This window comes from Dermacentor andersoni, chromosome 11, assembly GCF_023375885.2.
Source record: "Dermacentor andersoni chromosome 11, qqDerAnde1_hic_scaffold, whole genome shotgun sequence".
In the NCBI taxonomy this organism is placed as follows: domain Eukaryota; kingdom Metazoa; phylum Arthropoda; class Arachnida; order Ixodida; family Ixodidae; genus Dermacentor; species Dermacentor andersoni.
In genome coordinates this window covers 69,565,330-69,583,926 of record NC_092824.1, presented here as the reverse complement: position 1 = coordinate 69,583,926, position 18,597 = coordinate 69,565,330, and the positions used below count along the sequence as shown (strand labels likewise).

At 43.8% G+C, this 18,597-nt stretch overlaps 1 protein-coding gene and 1 non-coding gene across 2 annotated transcripts; both read right to left on the bottom strand.

Moving 5' to 3' along the window:
* Positions 1-1,444: 1,444 nt before the first annotated feature.
* Positions 1,445-18,558, bottom strand: LOC126518097 (RAB7A-interacting MON1-CCZ1 complex subunit 1-like). Its single transcript, XM_050167952.3, has 8 exons — positions 18,455-18,558; positions 18,072-18,187; positions 17,534-17,627; positions 17,377-17,426; positions 15,419-15,556; positions 13,687-13,804; positions 10,733-11,037; positions 1,445-7,735 (listed from the first exon to the last, which is right to left on the bottom strand). The coding sequence occupies exons 1-7, from the start codon at positions 18,549-18,551 to the stop codon at positions 10,799-10,801; spliced, it is 852 nt and encodes a 283-aa protein (XP_050023909.2). The 5' UTR covers positions 18,552-18,558; the 3' UTR covers positions 1,445-7,735; positions 10,733-10,798.
* Positions 12,974-13,157, bottom strand: LOC126518425 (U2 spliceosomal RNA). Its single transcript, XR_011891284.1, has one exon. It is a non-coding gene; the product is annotated as a U2 spliceosomal RNA (small nuclear RNA).
* Positions 18,559-18,597: the final 39 nt, after the last annotated feature.

The following is an 18,597-nucleotide window of genomic DNA, read 5'->3' as shown; positions in this document are numbered from 1 at the left end:
GATGGCAACTATGTACAGAAAACTGACCTCGCATAACAAATCAGATCAATCATTGTTCCTTAATGAGTAACTATTGTCCACCATTAGTCTGCCTTCACTTTTGTAACCCACAGCAGTAGCCCAGTGGCAGTGGTGTTGCATTATTCAGCTCGAGGTCGCAGGCTCGATGCTGGCCCGGATGCCAGCATTTTTATGAAAGTGAAATGAAAAAAATGCTCGCGTGCTTACATTTAGGTGGTGGTCAAAATTAATCTGGAGTCCTCCACTGTGGTATGCTTGTGCTTATGTTGTGGTTTTGGCACTTAAAAGCCCAGAGTTTAATTTTTCTTTTCACTTTTGTAACAGATCGCAGTGCAGAGTTCCTGCAAGACATACAGTCCTGAATTCCCACACACAGAATATTGGCTAGTTCTACGATTTTGAGTGTTACATAATGTTTTACAAAACATTCCGTTAGCGAAAAAGTTTATCTCGCTGGTCTTGGCCCCACCCTTGGAAGCCTCCTGATGATGAACACAACATGAGTAGCTGCTTCGAGAAGTTCCTATAGCAGACGAAATTGGCAATATCAAAGTAGCTGAAAAAGTCATTGTGACCAAAAAGACAATATGTTGCTTGTCAGTGTCTGCTGTCCCAGATTTGCCGGTTCCCCAGGGGCTGGTTTTCCCAAACAAAATGCTTTTCTTTTTTTATTGTACACTCTTCGCCAATATGTTGAAAGGCGGTACCCCGAGTCACACAAGAGCCAATGACTCCACCAGGTTCCCAGAAGCCGCCTCTAGCGTACAGCTTCTCCCCAAGTGTGCATTCTTTCCTTATGCACAGTGTTTGCCGAAAGTTTCAGAGCCACGCCATGAGTGCCAGTGTTCATTCTATTCTCCAGTTCTTTGCCACAGCACAAGCATCCAGTGAAAGTTCATCATGTGCGTGCAATGGCCTTGATAGCACTGTGATAGCCTATGCAGTATACAAGAAAAGTTATGGACCACGTGATCTGAGAAAGAGCTGAATACTATATGTGCAGCCTCACAATGCAGCCTCGTATTCACATTTCCAATCTTTACTAGTATGTGCGAACAACATTGCGATGTACGGTTTTACTGGATAGTCTTACAGGCTGCTCGAAAATGCAACATTTTCCGAGATCCCGTGCTCCGTAAGCAGACTGTACCTTGTGGAAAACAAGTTCTCCAGAAATCCAGATGGCGGAGGAAGCATTAAGAAAAATTGGCATCTACTTTATAGATGCATAAAGCTTCTTTCTTTCTTTTTTAAAATTTTTTGAACCATAAGGTGATTCTTTCTCTATCTCTCTTGTTATCTTTTTTTCCCCTTTCAGTTTACCTTTTGATCAGAGCTTTGGTGGGACAGTTGTTTTTTTTTTTTTTTTTGTGGGCATTTTTTTTTGTGGGCACCAGTGCTGCATGCAAGAAAAAGCGCATCCTCAGTTTTGGAATTTCTTTTTAATCGAAGAAAGCAGCAAATACTCCTTACAGTATTCCCAACACAGAATGCTGTCAGGATGGTTTGAGATGGACCAAAATGTTTGCTTCCAGTTTGTTTCTTTTTTGTACATATTTCGCATTTGCAAAGAAAAATTTTACTCAGCAGCCTTCCTTGCCTGCGCGACAAGTTCCATGGTTCCAGGCTAAATGGGTTCACTTGTTGTACTAAATATTCTGTTGCATATTATTCATTCAGTGTTCTGAAAACAAATAATTCACAACTGGCTCAAGTTTAAAAAATCTTTATGACTGCTGATGACTGTGGTCATGACCTAAAGATGAAACTGTTCAAATCAATTGGCACAACTCATGCAGTCTCTTTCTTATGCACACATAACGCTTCTAATTACTGCACGGATTTGCACAATTATAATGGCCAATTTAAGTCACACCTGTCACTCCTGGAACAATATTGACAAATGTGAGAAAAGGAAAAGAATACAAATAAAGACAGTATTCTTGGTTTTTGGCACCTGGTTATATAATGAAAGAGGCATTTCAAGATGTGGATTCACATGACAGATTGAGCTTGCAGACAAATTCGTGACTTAGGCATCGTGAAAAATTGGTAGACTGTCCACCAAAATATTGCCACGCGCATTTAAGTACCTTTTCCGGTGACCGTCTTTCACTGGCTAAGAAATGTTAAAGGTTATCGCTCAGCACAAGACGTGCCTTTCTGTATTGGAAGTTTCTCGAATGTTATGGCTGGGCGACGTCTTAAGATAAGATAACCACTAGCCATGTGCTAGTGGTCCAAGCAACTACAGTACACAAAGAATAGCAGGGATTTTAGAAATTTGAAGGAAAGAGCAGGCAATCCTTTATAGAAGAATAAGCTTGTTGTTGCTCGCAAAGAAATACTATTACACACTACGCTCAGATGTTTATGACAGCATTGTGCAGAAACTAAGGAGCTTTACTGATGTTTAAGAAGGCGGTCATGAAGAACTTGGATTTTGAATCAGTCAGTCATGTGAATCCAACTTAATGTAGTCTATAAGAGTGACGAAGCATTACCTGGCAAGGGCCAAAATGTAAACGTTAAACAAGCACATGCAAAGTTATAGAATGCGGGTTTCAAATTCCCCGACAGAACAGCGCACACAAGAGCCAGCTCGGGTGATGTCGTTCTGGTAGGGAAACAGCACGGAAATAGAACGTGGGCACAGAACGTGCCGTTGCCCATTTCGCTGTGAAACTTGTCTAAAAAATGTTTCACTTGGAAATTTTCACGCCAAAAGGCTGATGCAGACGTTCAGCAGGAGAGAACAGCTCAACATTGCTATAGAGAAGTCGAAAAAATGGTTTTCCTTTCCTTTTTGGCACGGACAAAACGCGAAAGACTATTCACTGGATGGACTTTACTACAAATGCAATGCAAATCGCACAGTTTGATACTTCACAACGGACGCAAAGTACGGACAATACAACCTACAGACTAGATCAGGGATTCCCAAACTAGATACTGGTATATTGTGTTCGTGTGAATGTAATGAAAGAAGGGGAGGAAACTGTGATGAGTCAGAAAAATATATCTTATGATTATAATGCAATTTATTGTTTTGTAATGCAGCTGTACCATTTGGTTAAAATAAGGTTTTAGCATAACAGGCAAAATGTTAGCATAGCATGCCAACATTCCTGTGTTGCGCTGAATCATTCCAGCAGGAGTGCAATTTACTGCACCAAGGGACCAGATGCGTACACACCAGGATAGCTGCATTTGTGCAAATTTGCATATTGCTGTAGTTGTTTGGACCATAGAGTTTCTCACTATAACACCTAGAGGGAAATCTGGCGCCACCGTCTATGGGAGTTTCTTCAGGGGGCACCGTGCCGTCATGGGAATGACGGTATATGTGTCTGCGAGGCTCGTGTTGGCTGGCGTTGTAAGAGTCTTCATCTAAAATGTGAATATGGCTACACAAATAGTGCATTCTTAAAGTAAAATCTTCATATAATGTTTCCATTCATGCATATTACATCTTCCAAGTGAAGTTTACTCACCTACAATGCATAACCAAACGAAGAAAAGTAAGAACAGACGACAAACTGTTCTAAAGCGAGCACGTATCTTGTCATCTGTCCTCCAACTATAGCAACCCACTGATACTGTTTGTTTCATATAACTGTAGGTGCAATAACAAGTTCTCATAGTTAAACAAAACACGTTTTTGTGTAATAATAAAGATAAAACAGCTTTTTACATGTTGCTTTAGTAGAAAGTTAATCACTGTGACAGACAGAACAGTGCTTGCTTGGCTATCTGAGAACGATGCCAGTTAGAAATCGCAATATACCGGCATTCCCATGCATATCACGGTGCAGCAGTGTCAGATTTCCCTGTAGGTAATATAGGGAGAAACTATGATTTGGACCACTGGATCAAGATGTACCATTGTAAGCCTTCCTGCAATTATTACACCATCACAGCATTCTTCTACATTATGCCAGGTTGTGCTCTTGCTGTTCACAGATTGGCATTTGCTGCTGTGTCAAGAAGTAAGCTTTTCTGCGCAGTTCAGTTGCCTGGTGCCTGAGCTATCAATTTAGACCTCAAAATTCAAGGCCAAAGTAGTGTAAATTTGCTTCGCATTTGGCACATGGTTCCGAAATGTCGTAAGAAGTGATCTCTCAGGCTAGTAATTATCCATAAAAGAAGTTATTTCGTAATCGTGCAAATGCAGTATTTTTGGTCTACACGAGTACAGCCATGCCTTCCATCAATTCATAACACTACCAACCACGGAACATGCACCACTGTTCAACGAAATGGCTGAGCTCGCTGCCTTTTATTTTTTTTTTCACTGCAATGGAATCCACCAGTTCGGACTTATGCAAAAACTGTCATAGCTTGCTATAACCAGATGCCGACTTTAAAACAGCTTTAATTACTGCCAGCTACACACGCTCTAATAAAGGTTTACACCCATCGCAGTGTATATTATCATCCATCTCGAATTTCGTCAGTGTTTCAACAAGCTCAGCTCATCTGGACAACCTCATTGATAACTTTCGAACGAGTACAGCTCATCTAATACAATTACACGTGCCTTATTAGGGAAAAAAAAAAAAAAACAGGTTTTTCAGACACACAGAGCTTGCCTTATTTGTTATAAGTTTGATCCGTCGTGGTTGCTCAGTGGCTGTGGTGTTGGGCTGCTGAGCACGAGGTCGTGGGACTGAATCCCGGCCACGGCAGCTGCATTTCGATGGGGCAAAATGCGAGAACACCCGTGTGCTTTGATTTAGGTGCACGTTTAAAGAACCCCAGGTGGTCGAAATTTCCGGAGTCCCCCACTATGGTGTGCCTCATAATCATAAAGTGGTTTTGGCACTTAAAAACCCCATTATTTAATTAATTTATTGTAAGTTTGATGCACTAATTGTAGATGGCGTTACAATAATGTGTAAAAGTAATGTGGAAGAAACTTACGGCTGTACACAGTTGCTTAGTGTTGTGGGCTGCTAACATGATAATGGAAGTGGGTACAACATGCACATTGACCATGAAAATAAAGAATAGCTGTGGGCCCTTGTCTTTCAAGTTCTAGTATTAGTGAGTGGCAGTTCCAGTTAGTGAAAAACAGCAATATTGTAGCAGACGTTCCGAATTTTCTTTCTAATTGCAAGGCATGATCAGCATATGAACAGACCAGACAAATATGAGACGCTGGTGCCGTAGTATTTGCCCAGTCAATTGCATTTTTAATACTTCACTGTGTTTTAGAGCACAGCTGTTACGAGGCCGTTCCTGCATCTAGCATCGGCCCTCGGCGTAACCAAGCAAACGAGCACAGCGAAGGATGAAAGAGTGAATGCAGAGCGCAGCGGGAAATGAAAGACTGCAACAGCGAAGAGAGCGTGAGGAGAATTTGGCAAAAGTGTGAGAAGAAAAGCTACGCTTTTCTTCTCACACTTTCAAAAATTCTCAAAGACAACGAAATTCTTTTCTTTTTGTTGTCATAATAGTTACCAAAAATAAAGGCATGGTAGGCTTAACGGAAGACAGATGCACCTGTCATGCTATATTCGCACCATTGTTATGATTTCTACCTAACAAACCCTGTGTAGTGAATTCACTAATGAAGTAACCATCTATTGAGGGTCCATGATGCATTTGTACTCTTGACTGCATGAATTTTCTGAGGCAAGGATGATGGTGGGATGGGGATTTTCTGAGGCCGAAGTAGTTTGGGAATCCCTGACTTAATGCATTTATCGCTACCAAAACACCAGACATCGTGGAATCTCGTACAGTCCACGCCTGTTACAACGTATCCGCATAAAACCTACAAATATAACAGGCCATTCCTCTCACTTAGTTTCGTGTGCCTATATTATTCACGCAACAAATCGCCTACAACAGACAAGGTTTTGGGCAAATTTTGTCTAGATGGCACAAATACAATGCACCTTGCTGCGGCGATGCCTGCGGCAGTCCACTGCATGCAACTATTTCCAGCCACTTGCGGAAAGTGCGAAAATGCACTTTTTCGCATAGTACAAACACACTAGCGGCAACCTTCCCGCAACAGGGTGCTCCGCACAACACTCCACCGGCTGAGGAAGAGTCTCTCGGGTCGACCACGCAAGCGGATCAACACCGCCAAAGTGCCAAAAGTGCTGCCAGGCCTAATCCACTATGTGAAACCATAGCATACAGCACTTAAAGAACAACCGCCGACGATCGCAAAATGCACTGAGAACGCTTTCTCATCGCTTCAGTTTGCACAAAAGATTAAAGAAAAAAAAAAGAGATACTCCGCGTGGTGCGATTGAGCCATCTCGCATAGCGTGCAGTGGCAATTTCGGCCACTTGGCTCGTACTGCAGCTCTAGTTCTCAATACCTGCTTGACAGTGGTCGTCGCTTGTCGCAAAGGATAAAACTAAGACATGAGCTTATTGTAACGACAGCTGGGGGTTTTGCGTGAAAAACAAACTGCTGCCGATGTTAGTGTCTGCGGCGGCAGTGACGTGCTCAGGCCTGGCGGTGGCACAGTGCGAGGCTGGCTGGCCAGCTTTGCGGCATTGTGGTGGCCGTTAGTCTTTCCGTTGTGCAGGTGTCTGAATATGCTCTAGTGTGAGCAAAATTGCCGTATTTCGGCAACCAGAGACCGAAAAACGGTGGACAGCAAGGTGCCTTGGCAAGTGGTTGTACCTTTACCGCGGAAACCTGCTTAACTTGGATGTTTCCAGTGTCCTTGTGATCGTATTTGGTTCAGACAGTGGTATATGCAAAGTTTCACCATTTCAACATGCCACAGCTGTAATTTTGGATTGAAATGACCTTGGATATAACAGACCTTTCTCGCTGGATTATTACAGTTCGTTGTAACGAGCGTTGACTGTAGTGTAAGCAGACTCTGGTGGGAATTCGGAAGCTAGGACACCACCAAAGAAACAATTAATTCTTCACTTGGCTGGTTTCTGCCTGTACTATCAGCATGTGTCTGAATGCAGAACAGCAACTCGTTCAAAACACGTGTTCGAAACTACACCATGCTAAAGAGCGATTCCACATCGCACTTCGTAGCTGCACGCAGCTGGCATTCAGATAAGTTCTTTCTTGTCATGTTTCAATTTGTGTTGACAGTAAATGCCCAGCTTTTTAAGTCGGTACATATGAATATGTATAAAATCTTGTGCCATGTTCATGAATGTTCACTTTTGAGAGTACTTTCACATTCGCATGGTACGTCTAGTGCAGTTGGCTAGCCAACCAACGTGCGCTCCAAGTGATATCCCCCAAAAGCAATCAATCCGAACATGGCCCATGGTGGTGATTCGGATGCATCAAAGCAAAGGGACATTCCCATGACAGGTTCATCATATGCACAAATAACAGGGCACGCTTGAAAAGGCATGAAACCAGTCTATCCAACACACAAAACAACAGAGCATGAGTGAACATGGCTAATGCAGAGAATAAGGATCCAACTAAACTGTCTGAAGGGGTCGACAGTCATGGTTAAACTATTGCAGTCGGCTGCCTTTTGATGGTTAGCTCACACAAAACACTGGAGCATTGCTAGCTAGCTAGATAGTACTACCGAAACAGGCTTGCTAGCTAGTGCCCAAAGCAGCAAATGTTCCCAGCTATTGGAACACTTTCTCCATCGTGGTCCCGCTGATGACAGTGCGAAAGTTCGCAAGAAGTTCGGGAACTATACAGAAAAGGTTAACTTGATGACGCTCCTTCCGCCCGACAAGAATGTCCGTCAATCTGAAAGAGTACAAATAAGCAGCGTGAACTGAATGTTGTAGCTGAAAAAAAACAAACAAAAAAAAAACAGTTGTGGCAGCATGGAAAGCAAAGTCGCTAGTGAAACGTTCCACCAATCCTCACGAATAGTGTTACCAATTATAGAAACATGACTCTCAATGCAACAACTCGGTCGTTTTCACAAGTCGTTTCGCAGCACACGGTGTAGATCCTGTTGATGCCTCAAAAACACTGTGCATGGCCTTCATAAGTGCAATGCTGTACATCCTTTGTCTCTCATATCGGCGCACAAGGAAGCTGTAAATCAGCAACAAGGGTTCAATTTATTGATACTGGCAGTTATTTACTTCATACCATATGCAGCTGTAGCCAATATTCTTGTTGACATTAAGAGGAAGAAATGGAGTTGGTGAGGCTGTGTAATGCCTCACCAACTGCGCAGTAATGCCTCACCAACTGTGCCTCACCAACTGCTCACCAAAGAATGCGCAGTTGGGGACGGCCTAGGTGGTAGCATGAAGTAGGGAGATTTGCACGCATAAGATGGGGTCAGCTGGCACATGAGAGAAATAATTGGAGATCGCTGGGAGAAGCCTTTGTTCTAAAATGGACATAAATCAGTTGATGAAGATGTGTAGCTGCACCAATTCATGCAGGTTTCCCTCAATTCCCCCCCCCCCCCCTCTTCCACAGGGCGCATCCTGCGAATTTCGGCCATTGAAGCTACAACATACCGAAATTGAAACTGTGTATAATTACGGTTTTGTTTCTAGGGTTTCTGGGCACTATTGAGTAGAGAACTGTAATACTGAGTTTAAAAGTAAGAATTCATGCTCTGTATAATAAGTTTTGCATCACTTATAGGTGGTGTCCATAACCAAACATCCGTAACGTGTTTCTGGCTCTCGCATTCACTTCCACCACATGTAAGCAGCAAAAGCATGGCTTTCATTATCTGTATTTGCTATCCAGAGGGGGCCATCGCTGGGCATGGATTTGGACACCACCTATTTCAGAAAAGCTTGTATTGCACAAAAGAATGCAGGTGTAAGACTTGAGTGATGTAAAACTATCGATAAATTGACCATCAATAGTATCAATAGCTGGGCAAACAAATACATGATATCCAAATCTGTGCCCATGTAACGGCTCCTTCCAAGTGAAAGAAGCCAATCTCGAAGGCCATGCTTTCGCTGGATACATGCCTCAGAACAGTTGCAGAAGCCAGAAACATGTCACGAACACCATGTTTTGGACACCACTTATCAACTATCGATAGTAGAATTTTTTTTTAATTGTCGGAGGTGGTTTATGGGCCCTTTAAAGGGACTGACAACTACACAGAACGTGTTGCGATATGTTGGTGGGAATGAAAAGACCATGATTTATAATGATAGAATCGAGCATGCTGTTCACGATTTAAGCAGGGAAATTGACATAGAAAGTTGGCAAAAGAAACGGTAAGTGGCGTAAACTGATGGTGAAACTTTGGTACTTTGGATGTAATATATGAGGTTACTGTAAGCAAATCTCCTGCTATTAAGTGCTGTGTACTTACTATCTAAAATTGCAGTTCTAATATCACTACGCATTTGCACTTCATTCTAGGCGCATTGCAATGTAAGCAAAGTTCAAATCTAATGAGCAGTGCTGTCTTTGCAGCAACAAGTAGAGTGGCAGACCTGTCGCGTCCCTCATTGCATGGCGGCATACACAAGTGCTTTTGTATGTGCACAAGTTTGCGAGTGGGCCAAGTTATGTGGTCTCCTTGTGAGATCTAGAATTGGGAGAACACCTAAACTTTGCCTTTAAGAGTGGAACGTGATAGCATTGAAAGATAGCATTCAAAGTTTGTGTCACACGTAACAGAATTATGTTTTCTGGTACATTTAAATTAAACTCCCACGCTATCATGTCTGTAGGTTGTGTTAAGGTCGTACTTTAGGATTTTTCTGGCGCATTTTACTTTGAAGAATTAAGTTAAAAGTAACGCCTCTGCACCACGTGGAGGGCCTGCGTGGTTGTGGTTCGGAATGATTTTTTGCGAAATGACGTCTAACAACGAATCTTTTGCGACACGGGGCCCTTAACGCTTTCGCATTAAAATGCCACTGACACCCTGTGCCGTAGATGGGTACTAACACTACAATATGTTTGTTTGAATAAAAAAAAAAATTATATGGCACTGCGAACAAAAAGGTGCAGGCAGTGCCGGTTGTGGTGCGCCGGGTCGCACCCATTCGCTGCAACGTTCAAGGGCGCTCTGAACTGCGACGGCACCTTGCCTTGCACCCCGTGCAAACAAAGACGGGGGTGCAGGGTTCACCACCATCCCTCAGACAATAGAGGGCCTATATCGAGGGCCTATAGGTCTATATAGGCCTATATCTATATAGGCCTATATCGAGGGCCTATAGGTACCACCAACTTCATTGAATCGAAGTGACCTTAATAATAGCACTACTGGCACATCCTACCACTAATTTTAGCTAGGGAAAAAGAAAAAAGGAAGTCACGACTTGTGTCTGACCAAAGCAGTCAGATAGGAAACCACGAAAGCACGTGGTTATTACTGTAGAAACAATTCAACACTTCAGAAAAAGGATAGAAAATTGGGCGAGTCGGAACAGGATCGTGGTTCACAGCACAAAAAGATGTGTAGACAAGCAGAAGATACGAAAAGACCTTGGAAAACACGAACTGCAGGAACACCATCACCTTGATAAACAAAATATCATGCCCTTACTGCTAGGACCTCACTTGTCATCTACTTCCCACCAATAGTGGCATACAATTGCTATTGCGCTCACCTATTACTGTTTCCAGCGTACGACTACATCCTCGCTGCAGGTTGCAAAATTCTGATTAAAAAGGTTCCACGGCATTTTCCGCATTACCACTGTGTGATTAAACACTCTGGCCATAAAGAGTACCACAAAAATTGGTTGTCAGTCCCTTCAGGTTAATACAACTAGACATTGTGCAATGAGCAAATACCTCACTCCCCGTCCGGGCTTTGTCTTTGGTCTGACTGTGTCGGCTTCGCCAGGCACCGGCTGCACTTCAGCACTGCTCCACCTCGCCCAGTTGCGCCAAAAGCTGCCGGGCACGGGTGCAGTTCCAGCCTGCGCCCTGCAGGGGACCCTCGACAGCACTGATGTAGTCCTGCAGCAGCCGCTTGCCAAGCGGCAATGCGTGTGCCATCTCCAGCGGCCGGTCCCAGCGCTTCGAGTACGTCACCAGCCAGTAGCACATCTCGCCGGCATACATCAGCGACAGCGCATGTACGTCACTGTAGATGCCTGCGGTGTTTGGGAGAGGAGGTGACCCTGCTGGATTCTGGTCACACAGAACAAGTGTTCTGCACGTACAAAGCAGCAGCAGGCACCAGCCATACATTTGCTAGGGAGCAGTTAGCATAGTGAATGGTGAATACAACTCGGGCTTCATGAAGCAGCCCCTTGCCTACAGAGGTAAGCAGGTTACATTTCACATTTGGCAAGCAGCGCTGTGGAAACTATGATGCATTTCGCAGTGCAGTTGTTTTTGAATCTGCAACGCTTTTTATAGAATACAGTCGATTTTCTGTAAGGACCAACAAGATTGATCAGTTTAACCAGTGGATTAAAAAGGCATAATGTGCCCAATGACATAGCTGTTTTATTTTAGCATTATGTTTATGTGACTGTAACGTGCCCCTGAATGCACCCCAACATAATAATGATGCTACAGCTCTCAAAGAAAATAGAAATCCAAAGCGCACTGAATTTTTTTATTTTAAAGGGCACTGAAATATTTATATTCCGGCTATTAATTAGCTGATTTGAAAAACTTTTGCAGCAGAACACTCCCTAGAGGACACGTAACAACTTCCAGTGTATAACCGAAATTTGCTACCGGGCCTGGTGAGGGGCCCTTTAAGAAGCGAAATCCATTGTGCACCCCGGTCCTGCCAATAAGAAAAATAAGAAATAAGAATGGAAATTTATTTGCACAACACTTTATCGCTGCCCATGAACCAAAACATGTCTCTTGTACGGTCCACTGCATGTTTGAGATTTCACATTTATCAAAACAACTCTGCAGCAATCACAGGGGGAATGGTGGCCCATACCTAGACTAAACACATTGCTACTACGTCCAACGATGCATGCAATTCTTGGAAACGCTGAAAACATCTGAAGTGGCTTGAGTAGTGCTAGCTAAGTACAAACACAGGTTCATGTCAGATCGCACCAGGCAAGCAATTTCCATACCTAATTTTCTCTGAAAAAGATGTGTGCTAGAAACAAATAACTGCTTATTGTGAGCTGCCATTTTTCATTTGAAGATCTTCCTAGGGTAGGCGAAAAATGGGCATTTTCCGCTGAAGTTTATTGTGCGAGACACACGCTCGCCGCTATTGTTGCCACCATTTGAGTTGAGCACGTTCGTGCTGACTGGTCAAGTTTGAATAATCCAGTAGGGGCCAACCTTGTTCATCGTTTTGTAGAAATACGTGAGAAATAGATGTACTAACCAGGAAAACCTACGTATGATTCAAGGTCACTAGAAAATTTGGCAGACTTGACAGTAGTAAGTATGTATGTAAGGTGAAGCGCTGCGCGAACTGTTGGAGCACGACACACCGACAGCCGGTGGGGCCCGAGCAGCCCAAGACATGCACTGCTGTCTTGCATCTTCGGCAAGCTTACGTTTGCCCTCTTGAATTCAGCCCGGGTCGGCAGCTTCTTCAGGTGGGGCATTTTGGCGGCAAGTTCTGATGTGCGCACTCGGTGAGAATCATTGTGACATGAGACTCTTGTTTTCCTGTTGCGTAGTGTTTTAAGGCAGCAAAAGGAAACCAAAACAAAATTGAGCTAGTGGGCGATGACAGAATGTGTACGATGCCACTAGAGTGAAACACGACGCTCACTACCTACCACTTGCAGCAAAGAACGGTGGCACATTTGTGTTATCGCCTCTTAAAGGTGTGCAGTACGCTTCCAATCGCACTACGCCACATGCACTGCCAAACAGATAAATGAAGAGGCTTATCGCGATAGCTGTGAATGCAGCATGTGATGACCTGTAAGGAGATTCGCTGGTGTGTGTGGGCATTTTCACCTGATGCGCGGGCGAGTACCGTGGGGAAGCGGCTGCAGCAGTTGTTTTCGTTCCATACGTGGCTCATGCATTCTTTTTTCTGCGAAACTGTTTACGGCTAGGGTTCTGTGCATTTTTGTTCTGCATGTACAAAAACCATCGGCCGATCCCAGAGATAGTGCAATACGGGGCTGACTCGTGGCGGAGGTGAAGCAGTCTTCAAGCACTCTGCCAACTTGCAAAAATAAGTTTAAAATCTTGGGTCCAAGTAGAATCCAAATCAGATCTTAAGCTGATAAGAACAGATACTACACTTCGACCTGCACTGGCCACGTCTACATTCGGACCGCTCTCTTTCTGTCGGGTTCCAAGAGCTTGTGTATCTAGTTTCCTTTCCTACCGCTCTCCCATGGTGGCGGTCTTGTCAAAACGTCACGCGTGCCTACTTCGTTCTAGCTCCTCACGGCGGCAGTCCCGCCATTCACCCAACGTATAAAAAAAAACAAAAAAAACTGTGTTGTGTGCTGCACAGCTTTGCTGGTCACCCACATTCACAGAGTGGAATGGCTCATGATTTCTTTATTCACATGGAATCTAGCGACCTGAAAACCTACGACACGATCAGCAGTTTGGCAATGTATGGAACGCTGGTACCGAGAGATCGTGTTTTCTGGGAACCCATTAACTGGCAAAAAAGAAGCTTAACTTTATTTGGTCATTTTCCTGTGTTCTCAGTCGTGAACATTGGCGCAGGGAAATCAAACAAAAGAAGATCCTATCAACAACATTCCACTGTATAATGACAGAGACGTTTGATCAGGATTGGCTTAGCAGATTTCGTATGGTTCGGATTCCACCGTACTTGCCTTTCTCCAGGAGTTCCAGCACGTCCGTCTGGCCAGACAGCACTGTGACATCTTCGGCGCTCAGTGGGCGACGAACATTGAGCATTGCCGTGAGGTGGTGCACACCTTGCTGCAGCAGCTGCGCATTCACAAAAATGCAGAATGCTCACTGGAAGTCCTGCCGCACTACTCCTAGCTATCCCCTACACTGTGCGTCAGAGCTGGCGCTTTTCACGGGGAGACATTGAACACGGCTCTCGGTTGCTGTATGGCTGAATTTGTCCCTAGTCTAGTGCTTAGCTGACTGAGATCTCAAGTAGACAATATTTTAAACTTGCAAAAGTGCAATACAGATGGCACAGAAGCAAGGGGTAGTTGTACAGCATGCAAGCACGCGTAACACAAAAAGCACTAAAACAGAAAACTGTCAGCACTCTGTCCTTTTGGTTCTCATCTAAAAAAAATTTTGTATCTTGTACACATGCTCTAACCACATGAGACAAGATTGTCTGCTGTGTCTGCTTGATGGCTTTCTGTTTTTACTTCACGTATAGTATTCTGTCAATAATTAAGTAAATGGAAGTTCGAAGAAGCGCTTTGTTTGTCGTACTAGTAGCCTTCTCTTCTATCCTCCCTGGAGAGCGCTTTTGTAAGCTTGAACATGAATGACCAACTTATGAATTTCCAACAGACAAGCTCCATGCTTCTAAACGAAGGGCTGTAAACGAATGTGTACAGTGACGCAATGCGCTGGCAAAGGAGCAAATGGAAATGTCGATGGACCCTTTTCCGAGATCTTTGCCACATTGAACAAACTACACCAAATAGCTTTTGAAGATGTGCCCCCAAATGATAACCTCATCGAGAACGCCTGTGACGGAAAAGTATGTCATAAGCCGTCTTTGTTTCAGACAAAGCAGATGGTGCTGCCACCACAAATGCGCATCAGACTTGTGCTGTACGGAGCATGACTTTGCCATTCTTGCTGCTGAAACTGGCGCATGCTACAGGTTTTTTATGCGAGTTTTTTTATAAGTAGCAGTGCATGCCTGCATGCATACATCATGGCTCACACAATGAAAAAAAAAAAAAAAATCTTGGAAGGGCTACTGAATAATTTGCTAGTGCTTTTGAAGGATGGCTAATAAAAAAAGCATCTGCAACATGTTACACAAGCTAAGCAACATGAACCAAGAAAATGTCTGAGTTCAACTTCACAGCACTGCGCTTTTAGCAGTGGAACTGAATGTTTAATATGGGCAAGCTCTTCAAAAATCAACTGTGCTGTTGCAGAGGGAGAGAGGCAAGGATAAATGAAAGGCAGGCAGGTTAATGAGCACTGAGCCTGGTTGGCTACTCTGCACGAGGGAAAGGGAAAAGCACTGCTTCTTTAATGCGGTGCCCAAAGGTTGCTGTAAGAGTTAAACTATCCTCAAGTTACTGTCTTCTTTTTTTTTGTTGCTTTCTCTGCATTTTCATTTTTCTTTGCAGTGGTCATATACAATATGGCCACGTTTGTTACAAATGCATCATAAGGTCTTTTCTTCTTTCTGATAAGCACGCTCCAGCACTTCTGGCTAATGAGCATGTCTTTATATTGAAATGCGGAGGCCTATGGGAACTTCGAAAAGGCTTTCCTTGACAATGTCTGTGGGCGCAACAAGCTAGAAGGTACTAACTGCTTCCCTGTTACATGACATGAGCTTCGAGGCAAGCACGTCCTTTTGCCGATTCAGCAGGCAGCTCAACTTACAGCAAAAAAAGTTTCTTGGTTGGCCGTTAGCCAACTGTGGTCGTCGTCCCCCTCCTTGCTCTGGCAGAACATGTAGACTAGTCCCCCCTTCCGCCATTCTATGCACTCTGCAAGCTCCTCGCCGAGGCCTTCTACCACCTGTAAAGAGATGTACATTTATAGGGCTTAAAGGGACATTAAAGAAAAACACTAAATCAATTTACACAGATAAATTATTGTTTCAAAACTCTGCCTTTGCGAAGCTTGATTACTAGAAAAGAAACTTTCATTTCTAAAAATGGAACTTTCACCTTATTTTTGACAACACCAACCAAAGTGGTGTTTCAGAATACAACACAGTTCATCTTTAGCAATAAAACAACTACGCCTGAGCAGATGCCATCAAAATCCATGACACAATGGTTGGCTGGTGCAGGAATGTTCAGGTGGCATTGCCACTCGTTGTTTGCTGTCTTTTCTAGCTTATCAAGCCTCCTACCACTTTTTTGGTGTTACTGTAGAAGGGCAATTTACTAAGAGCTCAAACGTCTAATCTTTAGTGGCCCCTAGGTTTTGATGCTGCACTGTTAGCTATGAGACATCATAAAGTGGGGCTGCAGGTTAATTTTGACCACCCAGGAATCTTGCACGTGTGCCCAAAGCAATGGTACTCCAGCTCTGCATCTTTGATGGCCAGGACTCAAATCCAGGACCTTGTCCTCAGCAGCACGGCACCGTAGCCACAATCTTCTTCTTCTGTGCATTGCCTCCCCCCCCCCCTCCTGTCTTCGCAATGAACACGACAGCCAATGAGTCATCGTGGCGGATGGAGAGTATGACAGCACGACCTGATAAATAGTAGGACGAAACTTTGAAACTTGCGCGCTAATGGCAGAAAGTCTTGCTCGTGTCCACATAATTTCCAACCTCGTCTTGTTGCTTGAGTACATGGTGGCTTTCACTGGCTTTTAGCTGGTTTGACTTTCAGTCATATACCAACTGGCACAGCTCTCCACTTTGTTGCTTTACCATTTAAACTTGGGCATGGAACAAACCAAGAAAGCAGATTGTAAAACTATATCATCGGGCTTGTGTTGTAGACTGCAACACAAACCTGATGACACATTTTTTCACGAAGCTGTGGGAAAGAACGTCAACAGCAGAGGGAAAAAAAGCAGGTGTGAGAAAGCTAGGGGGAGTCTTCATGTTGGGATAATGCATATGCAATGTGTAAGCAAGGAAGATGCAAGCAATGGGAATATGTCAGCAGTGTTTTACTGCAGCGACAGTAACATTTTATACCATTTAGAGAGAAAAAAATGCAATTCTGGGGTTTTATGTGTCAAAACCACAATGATTATGATGCACGCCATAGTGAGGGAATCTGGATTTATTTTTACCACCTGAGGCTCTTTAACGTGCACCCAATGCATGGCACATTCATGTTTTTTAATTTCACAACTATCGAAACGTGGCCACCGCGGCCAGGATTTGATCCCGCACCCTCGAGCTCCCACGGCAGGTCCAGTTTAAGAGAAACAATTACAATTAAAAACAATCATACGGCGTGATCATAAATAAGAGATTACATTTCAGGCCATTGAAACTACAAACAAACTAAATTTAGTAGTAGCAATTCCTTCTGTCATGTACAGTCATGTTTAATATAAGCTGCAACTTGGTCCATGTTCGATGGGGCCCCAAGACTGTGTGGCAACGCCAACACGCAAAAAATTGAAGAACATCATTTGAATTACCGGTTTTCGTTAGAACAATTTTTCCTATGTAAGTGACAATGTGCAGTCTCGGAGCCCCATCAACTACAGGCACTATGTTGCAGTTCAGACTAAACGTGACTGTACTTTTCAAACAATCAGTGTTCTCGACATTTGGTTATATTCTGTTTGTGAAGTTTATCGTGGTCCTTTTGACCATGATACACCAATGAACATGGCTTAGTAAAACAAAGGACCACTAACCGTGCTGAAGCCCATGTGCTTAGTGATGTTTTCAACATGTTCCAGGCTACCTGCATACAAAATGCAGCAGGTGTGGAGCAACGTTGCCAATAGCTGTCACAGCCAAGTGGCGACGACCCTCCCAGTTGATGCAACGTTATAAATTGTAACGACTTACGGATTATGGCATGGACTCGTTCTAGAGAATCACTGTCTGAAAAATCGTTGTCAGCAAGTCTGTTTTCTCGGCAGTATGTGACATCCAGAACAATCTAGATGAAAGAAAGAGGCACATATGTAAGGCAAAACTTAAAAGCATGCTAAGTACTCTCGCGTCTCAACCAAAATATACGTGCCCGTATGAATCGCCCAATACATTCGGTATAGCAAAAAACGAAAAGAAAACACAGCTATCTAGATAGCATGAAGTACAAACCATACAACTGCAAAGGCCACTACGGTCGATTAAGACGATCATAACGAGCAACTACGTGCGTTAACTTCTAGTTCATGTTGCAGCAATGTCACTGCGCTCTGCAAATAGTGTTTATCAGTGCTTCAAACACTTTTTCGTACGCTCTGTGCTGCACACGAGATGCGATTATCAGATTTTCAGCATACACGTCGGAAGCGAAACTGCTGTGCGAGCACGAAGTTTAGGAGCGGGAAGCTACGTACGCAAACGTACAAAGCGGCAATAGGGAGAGCACCCAAACCTTTGCCAAGTCCTGTAGAACTTCTTTGTTCGCGGTCTCCCTCGATACTTCTTCCCGTCTCAGCCGGCTTTTCAGTTCCAGCAGTTTAGAGAAGGACGACTCCAGCAAACTCGGCACTGGAAGAGATGTATTGCAGTCACCGTAAACACGACCACGCGATTTATAGAGGCTAAGCCCTCAAAACCGTAACGGCAAGCTACAGTTAAATCGCATTTATTGAGCAAGAAAATAGGTAAAACACGAAAGTAGGAGTGAGTTGACAAGACGGCGCAAGACTGGGTGGTTTGTTTTGAGCGTGAGCCTTCATTTTTGCAAGCGCTTGTGACCTACATGCTTAGCGCGGGCGAGCGCTAATTATAAGTGAACAGGAGCGTGCGCCTTACCGACGGATCTGATCTTCAGATCTTCGACAATTCGTATTAAATCGTCGACTTCATCGGTGATTTCTTTCGCAGCAGCCTCCTCCATCCTCTCCATCATGCACAGTGTTAGCGAAATTTTTCGTGCCGTCGGTCAATTTTGTCGT